Below are 9,081 nucleotides of genomic sequence, written 5' to 3'. Positions count from 1 at the left end.
TTTTCACCCTGTTTGCAACACCTTTTATTTTAATTTTAGTTTTAAATGATAAGTATTTGATTGCATTATTTTTTAATTTCGTTTAGACTTTTCTTACAATGTAATAACCACAGAAAGCTGTTTGTTTGTAACAGTCTAAGTAATTTTCTTGTATGTGACGATTTACTTGTAAATACAATGTACTATTAGTTACATAGTTTGTTATTAACATAATACAGAACATATTGGGTCCAAATGCATCGGGCAAAACGTATTATTATCATGTGATGTCATTTCAACAAATAGGAATACAAGGCGTGGTAACTTCATGCACTAATATACTACTTGTTTAGCCAAGGGATAATATATCCAGAGTCTTTACATTCCAGGCGCTTTGTGTAATCCTTGCCAAGAATCTTTCAATTAGGCAACAAACAGCCAGTAAACAAGGATCGATCCTGGAAGATGTCAGAAACTACCAACAAAGTTACCGTAGAGAAATTTAGGGTCAAAAGACGACTTGGTTTATTAAGTTCAATATCCTTTATAGTTGGTAGCATCATAGGTAAGTGAAGGTAGGATTAATCCTAAACACATTGTATATGATGATGTGCAGCCTTGAAACAATATAATATTTACAAAGACATGAAACTACATGATATCCAGGTTATTTGATGTAAATCGTCAATATACGGATAGCCATACTAAATGTAAACCTTGAAATGTTTTTTTGTGTGTTTTTTTTCAAAAATGAAATGAATTTTTTCGATTTAGGTCTGACAACTTATATGTCTTTATTAAATACAATCCATAAACTAAATAAAAACGATTTTAAATAACTAATATAAATACATACTTCGCATATTTTTTGTTATGAAAAATTCATCTTTTCCAGGGTCAGGTATCTTTATATCCCCCAGGAATGTCTTGGCTAAAACAGGATCTGTTGGCCTGTGCCTGGTGGTCTGGGCTCTGTGTGGTGTCATCTCCATGTGTGGTATGGCGATTAATTTACTATAAGTGAGAAAATAATTAGAGCAAAAGTAATTAAACAGTCGCGGTTTTTACGTGTTGAATGTGATATTTTCCTTTTCGTTTTTATATAAGTTTATTCTATAGCCTTAACCGTTTATTACTTTCTTTTTAATTTAATATATTTTCTCTATTTATCTTTTCCTTAAAAATTATTAATGATAGACTACACAGTAAAATTGAGAATTTCTTAATCAATTCGACCCGGCAAATATTCACACGTTCTAAATTTCTATAATCTTCAGTAAGCCAATTATAAGATATATCAATAACATGAAAAAAGTTTGGAATATACCTAAATAAACTGCCAGGACAATTGTTACTCTCCCTCAGTTTACATCAATCAAGTTCATAAGCCACATAGAGCGAGATAAATCCACAGCACTAGAGTATTTTGGAATAAGCATTTGGTTTAACAAAAAGAGGATATTGTCATATTCCATATACATCATCATATCATGTATATGATATATGATACAAGTGTATGGCGCAAAATTATATCTGTAATAGACAATGACATTTTTCACAGTATGTGAGTCTAAATCTTAATCTTCATTGCCCCACGTTGTGTCCTTTAGGTTGGCGTTCTATGGCCATCATTTTTCTTGTAATTAACATGCACATCATAAAATACTTTTGACATTTGTCAAATAAACTACATACCGTACTTGACCTAATTAGTACACAAGGCGTTTAAAAAAGGCACTTAATATAAATAAATTTAGACAAGCCTTTTATAAAATTATTCTACATAGTAAACCATTAAATCAATTTGCAAATGAGAAAGGAAACCAATCCTTATCTCATATTGTCAGTCTGCATTTAATTCGAAGTAAGTAAAATTGAAGCCTGAAAAAGGAAGAGGGGCACATATAGGAATGGGGTTGCTTATTTCATCGAATACGGTGTCTAATAAAGAAATTAAGAACATACTATTGTGTATTGTGTATTGTGTGCACCCTGGTAAAATTTAAAAAAAAAATGAAATTCTACCAGGGTGGTATTAAAATATATATGGACATCGCCGAAGGTCAATAATTGATAAATATACATTTAAGTACTAATTGGACATTTGTTGCTACAGCTGCATTGGTATATGCTGAACTTGGAACTCTGATCCGGAAGTCGGGTGGTGAGCATGCGTACTACCTGAAGTCCTACGGGTCTTTCGCAGCCTTCATGTATGTTTGGTGCTCGGTATTGGCAGTAATGCCGAGTGGTATAACTGTACAAGCTCTCACATTAGCTGAGTATCTATCAGAAGTCATATTCGATGGTTGTGGTCAGTCGCCAAACATGAAAAAGGTCATAGCAACCACGGCCGTATGTAAGTATAAAAAATGTACGAGTTATCAGTAATCAAGACAACAAAGACTCATTTTAGATTCACTTCACGAATATGTCCTAATACATTTTGCTCATGGCTCAACAGCAATTCATTCATTTGGTTTTGGTACTTTGATGTTTGAGTCTTATGTATACAACTATAGAGATACTTTCCCAGAGAAACATGTTCAATGATGAAACACTTTTTTAAACCAATGGAACAAACATATTTTATTGAACCAAAAGGATTGGGCATCAGTTGTTAAGCGTTAATGAAGCCCGCTCCAAGAGCGGTAGAATATCAGACTTGATATCAAAACTTCCGCCATCTCACTATGCAACATTTATACTGAGACCCAGTTATGACATTGCTAATAAATAATACAATCTGAAAGGGCATTGGACTAACATCAACTGGTACAGAACAAAGGTAAATTTATATGTACACCCAGCGCCATGGCTGAAATAACAATGGAGTTGTAAAGTAATAGTAAGTGAAGTCCAGTTAAAAATACTAATTAATTTGATAAAAAATAGCGTTAAAAATTCTATACCATCTTATTTGATTCCTTTGTAGTATCTGTGGCGATTACCAATTCGATCAGCGTACGACTCGCGGCTCGGGTACAGATCTTTTTCACGTTCGTCAAACTGATGGGACTAGTGGTTATAATGGGCGGAGGGATATGGTGGGTGTCTCAAGGTAAGTTAATTATTTAGGCTAATTTATATAGAAATGCAAAATCCAAATATGTTTGTAAGCTATGAAGTTGAACGGTTTTCGGAGTCACAGCTGTTCGTATCAGGTTGGATGTCTTCGGCGGCATCCTTCAGTAGTTTCACAATACAAATAGACACAACAGAAATACGCAACAGTCTTCCATGCAACACACCACATGCATGTGAGGCCGACATTGCCCTAGTTGTACGTATTGCTGGTGATTATAACTCATGATAAAGGGAGACTCCGAGTTGAAAGACTCGTTTGCCTGTTGTCAGTTTAGTGTGACCTCGCGCGGTGTGCTTGTTCCATTTGGCATTCGGTTGAGCGCTCGCCTACGTGAGGTAGTCTCTGGGTTCTGTCCTAAAGACTTTAAAAATGGTAGTTTCTGTTGCTGCTTAGCTCTGCATACAGAGAGTAGGACAAGTGGTTCGCCCATTGTCAGTATAATGTGAACGAGTGGGGTGTGTGTCTGGTGTCTTCGGTAGCATGCTTCAGTGATATAGCACTGTACATGTATAACTATAAATGGCAAAAGTTCCACTATACAAGAAGACACAACACGAACAGACTACAGTCTCCCAAAACACGCACCGCAAACTAGGCCAACAAACTCGCTGCACACCGCATTCATCGGAGGCCGTCCTTACATGACCCTGGCTGTTTATAGGACGTTAATAAATTAAACAAACAAACAAACTCTGTCTCTGACGGCATGTTTCAGCTTCAGTGAGATAGCACTATAAACAGGGGATCGTTCCACTAATACAAAGAGAGACAACTCGAACATACTACAGCCTCCAAAATCACCAACATAATACACGAAATATATCGTACACACTTACAGAGAGGTCGTCCTTAAATGACCCTGGCTCTTCATTGGACGAAAATCTAATCACCTCACCAAACAATCATACAACCACTTCGAAAAAACCATTGTTTTCAACACTTATCTTGAATTCGTGTGTATGCTAATGAAGATTATTACAAGGTTTATATAAACCAAGATTTGAATCGAAATACCATTTTATAACAGTTGTTGCTCCTGAATTGGTATTTATCAATAAGATAATTACTAATTATTTTAGGAAAATATGGAAGCCTGGTGACTGGGTTTGAAGGTACGACGGATGATGTTCAGGATGTGGCATTAGCGGTGTACAGCGGTATGTGGGCTTATGGCGGCTGGTAAGCATGAGGGAATTCATAACTAGTTTGTACTGGTAGGCTATCGAAATTGGCATTCTTAACCAATCTAATGGGGATTCTGAAAACAAGAATTTAGTTCGCTGCATTACGCCAAACGTGTCCATATTGGTCAACCATTTTGTTTCCTCTACTTTTATATGTAAGATTTGTGAATATGAGATATTTTCACAATCATTGTGTCTATATAAATACTTAATACATAGTATACCTACTTATGATGTAACAGCTTGTTCATATAATCTATAAAACAGTTTATGAGTACTGCTGAAGCAATACATACACTGCCGATAGCAATAGTTACCCTGACCTAACGACTTTGAAACTTTTCTCTAAGATATTCATATTGTTTACATGTGTGAAATATGCTATTAAAATTATTGTTCGGAAACAAATTTCTATGGAAGTACTTTCATGTTTTAGTAACAGTGACATTTTAAAATTTTAGTTTACAACCTAACATTTTATGAAACTTCAACGAAATCCACCATCTGGTTTTCAAGTTGATACAAAGAAACCAAAATATGGCAAAATATTTTTTTTTATTAGTAGCAGTGACATTTTTGTTTATCCGTATGACCAAATCCTTATGTGTTATCTCATAAGCTTCCATTCCGTTCTCATGCAAGATAACCTCTGGAAACCAATATCGGGACAGACAGACGGAGATAAATAGTATAGTCTTCTCTGGTTTCATTGGCATGGAACTAACAAAGCTCTTCTGATATCACTTAATGGAGGAAAGAATTACTATTTGAATGTTGTTTCCTTGTAGGTCAGCTTTAAATACCGTAACAGAGGAAATACAGGAACCAAAAAGGTACATTGTTGTTCATGATGCATCAAAGTTGGTCTTAAAATAATTTTCAGAATGTCCTTTTTGTAAATATGTTTTCTTTTTCCCCCTTTATTTGATCATTGTTGGTCATTACGGAATTCCCCTGAGGGTTGTGATTTCGTTGTCACACCCTCATATGAATGACATTACGTAGTTGTTTTCGGGTTTAAAATGTTAGCACGCGCAATCTGTCATACCCTATGGGTTGACAAAAAAATCTCTCACGGCTAAAACCTTTGACAAATCAGTCAATAATGGGAGAAAAAAATGTCTTTTAGGATGTCTTGAGAATGACGTTAATGTGATTGTCACATTTAATAGATACCCATTCGTTTTAATACAGTATACAAAGAAATTGCATTTCAAAACTTATAAGACTTATTTTTTACCAGGAACTTGCCTCTGGCCATCGTGATCTCGGTAATACTGGTCACGATTGTTTACCTATTGGTCAACGCCTCCTATCTCGCTGTCCTGACTAAAACCGAGTTTCTATCGTCATGGGCGGTGGGAGTGGTACGTTTTTTCTGCTTCCTGTGGTCAACAAGTGCCTCAGTAGTCATCTAGGGTTTATACTGTGGTAGGTGTTTAGGTCAAACTGTTTTTGTTAGTTTCGTTTTGCTTGTTTTATTTGTTTGGTTATATATGTAGCGGAATTGGATGGGGGCGATCATCAGTGAACACGTACCCCATTCGGTAGAGCATCCAAATTGGAGATCCTAAATTCGAACCCCGGTCTGGTCGTTACATTTTTTCTTTCCTGTTACAACACATGTGGTCTTTTCGCTTTAAAGCTTTCTAAGATTACCTCGATGTTAAGTTACAATTTGGAAAAAATGATAAATAATATATGCAAATTATAACAAATCGTCATTCGGGTGTAGGTGTGAAATATGTAGCATTGTATGAACTCACGTAAAACGCCCATAAAACTTCCCATAGTCTTCATAATAAAATATGTCTATCGTTTGACGCTGTTGTTGTTTTGGATTTTACTTTATTCTTACTGTGGTGACATATTTATTTCCACGGTGATGTGTTAAAGTCTAAATGAAATATCTTTCACTTTGAAACGAATAATGTTTGATGCATAATTTACTTTTTCAGACCTGGGCGGAACAGGTGATACCGCCGGCTGTCATCCTCATACCCATCGTCGTCATCTGTTCCGTATATGGTGCCAGCAATGGAGCTAGTTTCACGAGTTCACGGTTGGTGTTGTATATGCCCTTTCTTACAGATCAAATATATTCGGGAATATTTTTTTTTCGAATTTCATGTGTAAACATTTCGCGATAAATACACCTGTTCAATTTTCGCAACATAGTTTCATATAAACACTAAATATTCCGCGCGGGTGAAATTTTCGCGCTAATTTTTTTTTCGTGAAATTAGCATGGATATCCATCGCACGTAAATCTCAATCTTCACAGTGTTTTATTCTATATTATCTGTATTTGGTTAACGTCACGCTATTACTAGGTTTTGTTAATGTTTTGAGTAGTTTGCTGTTTCAGGCCGCCAGAGAAAACCACCTACCAGAGTTGTGTTCATACATCCATGTCAGAAGTCGGATTCCATTACCTTCTGTTATACTTCTTGTGAGTTCATACAATGCTACATATTTTACACATACACCCGAATGATGACTTTTATAATTTGCATATATTATTTGTGGGTTTTTTCCAAACTGTTACATAGCATCGATAATAAAGTTATATATAAAACATCAACAATGATACAAATCTGTTAAGGAAGATATCCTCCTCTTGCGCTGAATTTACATAACGTTTTAGTTTTTGTAAGTCTAATACAACGCGGTAAACCTTTATACTACCTCCAAAATGATGGTAAATTAGTGATAAAATATATTACTACGTTTTTGTTACCAGGCTAATAACATTCTTCTAATTATGTTAAATAATTGGATGTGAAAATTATTTTGAAAGCAAAAAGGTCTAGAACAAAAACAAATGTTTTATTTACAATAATCAGATCAATTTTTATAAACATAGTGGGATACATACATATATTTGTTTTCTTGTTAGAAGTAACTTTAATGTGGTTTCAATGTTATTTTATGATAAATATTTATGAATTATTTTTATCAATGTCATTAAAAGAGATACTTTAAAACCAACTTATTTTCGCGGATGATTTGATTTCACATATTCCGCGGGCGAGTAGAATTCTCGAAAGTCAATCGTCACGACAATGTTTCAATTACAAACAAACATGGGGCAAGAGTTCCACTATGCAAGAAAACACAACACGAATTAACCAAAGTCTCCAAAAATACGCATCATGTATTTCATATACGCATCATACGGCATTCATTAGAAGGCGTCCTTACGTAACCCTGGCTGTTAATAGGACGTTGATTTAATCAAACACAAACACCATTAAATTTCCATGAGAAAGTTATTAGCTCTGAAAACGTGATATTAAATTAATCCAGTTGTGACATCCCAGGTGACCATGCATTAGCCTATGGGAATAGTTAAAAATCAGATTATAATATTTTCTATGTTACCACAGTATTGATATAAGACAAACCAGTCACCTGCACTGAATAGTCAACGTTTATCAGTAACAAACCCTACCATTGTTTACGCTGTATTTGCATATCACAAAGTTATCTGCCCTTGTGGTAGGTATTGATTTTTGACGTCATGTGTTTGTGAGCGTAAAGTCATACTTTTCGCAGAAAACGACATGAATTGCGCCCACAAAATAATGACCTCACAATGAATACCTACCCGCAAGGGAAATAATTCTTGAGTATGTATAGAATATGTTTTTATCCTTAGACATTATTCCTTCATATCTCCTCAAATAGCAGTGCTCTCTAAGAGTATCATTACCGACAGCAGGCCAAGCTGTATTTGGATATGAAAAACATGCCATAATGCAGCAAGAACATGTCAAAAAGAACAGAGTCGAGATTTGATAGAAACATACACAACAGATTACAGATTATATATTCATTGATTTTTCTTCTTCAAATTGTGAATAAGTTACTTAGGTTACTTATGAAAGTTAAAACAGAAACAAAAAAGTCAAGAATGATTAGCATATTACATTACGGACCTTGTGGGTAGGTATTAATTGTGAAGTAAAGACAAATGGCAAGTCAATTATTTTTTCCAAATACTTTGGGTAAGCCCTGGCACGTACATAAACACAAAATATTAATCAATTGGTTATACTAGAGACACCAGAAAAGGTAAACAAACTGTTTGGAATTTTGGTATGACCTCATCTTCAGATCATGCAACTGAGCAGTGTATACGTTAAAAAAGTGTGTAACTTTAAAAAAAGAATCGGTTAATCGCAGTTGTGCGTTTTGCTGTAAAATTGGATATTTTTTGAAAATGTTTCTATCCTCGGTCATTCCTTTTTTTGTTATCAGACGACCTTAAGTGTGATTTTCATGATCCCCGCCGAGATCACTACTCTTCTGAACCTACTGAGCTTTCTCGCCTGGCTTTTTACTGGAATGACAATGGTAGCTGTTATTATTCTCAGATAAAAAATGAAAGATGCTGAACGGGTCATCAAGGTAACGAACCTTTAATATTAGTATAAGGGCATTTGACAATAAAGTTTTATTATTTCCCAGCATGTCTCAGAATTTTCGTTTTTTTCCTAATTATCTCTCCTATCCATTGAATACGTAATCGTTTTGTTGTGATGTGACTTGATATTTCTATAATTATTTGTAAATAGATTTTGTTTTATTTATTGTTCTAACCTAACTTTGATAATACCAGTTTTATGCTACAGAATAGCAGTGAATGATATTTTGATACGGTTTCCTCAAAAACAGTCAGTATAATGCATAAGAGTTACTTCTCTTCTTTTCACTCTTTACTGGCGACTGGGGGGGGGAGTAACTCTGATATTATTATTTTGCATTTACCTCAGATAATAATCGTTTTATAATATCAAATCAACGCATGTTTTCCATTACAGTTAC

The 9,081-nt window shown here is 34.8% G+C and overlaps 1 protein-coding gene across 1 annotated transcript; it reads left to right on the top strand.

Moving 5' to 3' along the window:
- Positions 1 to 881: 881 nt before the first annotated feature.
- On the top strand, positions 882 to 8,822 carry LOC138335798 (b(0,+)-type amino acid transporter 1-like). The gene is made up of 9 exons (XM_069284960.1): positions 882 to 976; positions 2,096 to 2,338; positions 2,915 to 3,040; positions 4,147 to 4,246; positions 5,040 to 5,084; positions 5,495 to 5,618; positions 6,210 to 6,313; positions 6,607 to 6,703; positions 8,515 to 8,822. The coding sequence occupies exons 1-9, from the start codon at positions 970 to 972 to the stop codon at positions 8,632 to 8,634; spliced, it is 966 nt and encodes a 321-aa protein (XP_069141061.1). The 5' UTR covers positions 882 to 969; the 3' UTR covers positions 8,635 to 8,822.
- Positions 8,823 to 9,081: the final 259 nt, after the last annotated feature.

The sequence above is a fragment of the Argopecten irradians genome, chromosome 11 (assembly GCF_041381155.1).
Source record: "Argopecten irradians isolate NY chromosome 11, Ai_NY, whole genome shotgun sequence".
Classification (NCBI taxonomy): Eukaryota; Metazoa; Mollusca; class Bivalvia; order Pectinida; family Pectinidae; genus Argopecten; species Argopecten irradians.
Note: the sequence above shows the minus strand (reverse complement) of the source record. Positions and strands in the feature narration are given on the sequence as shown.

Bases quoted from the DNA above. Each gene is read 5' to 3' on its own strand.
- LOC138335798 (XM_069284960.1), top strand. The intron at 4,247-5,039 runs GTAAGCATGAGG...GTTTCCTTGTAG, and splicing joins ATGTGGGCTTATGGCGGCTG to GTCAGCTTTAAATACCGTAA. The intron at 6,314-6,606 runs GTTGGTGTTGTA...TGTTTTGAGTAG, and splicing joins GCTAGTTTCACGAGTTCACG to TTTGCTGTTTCAGGCCGCCA.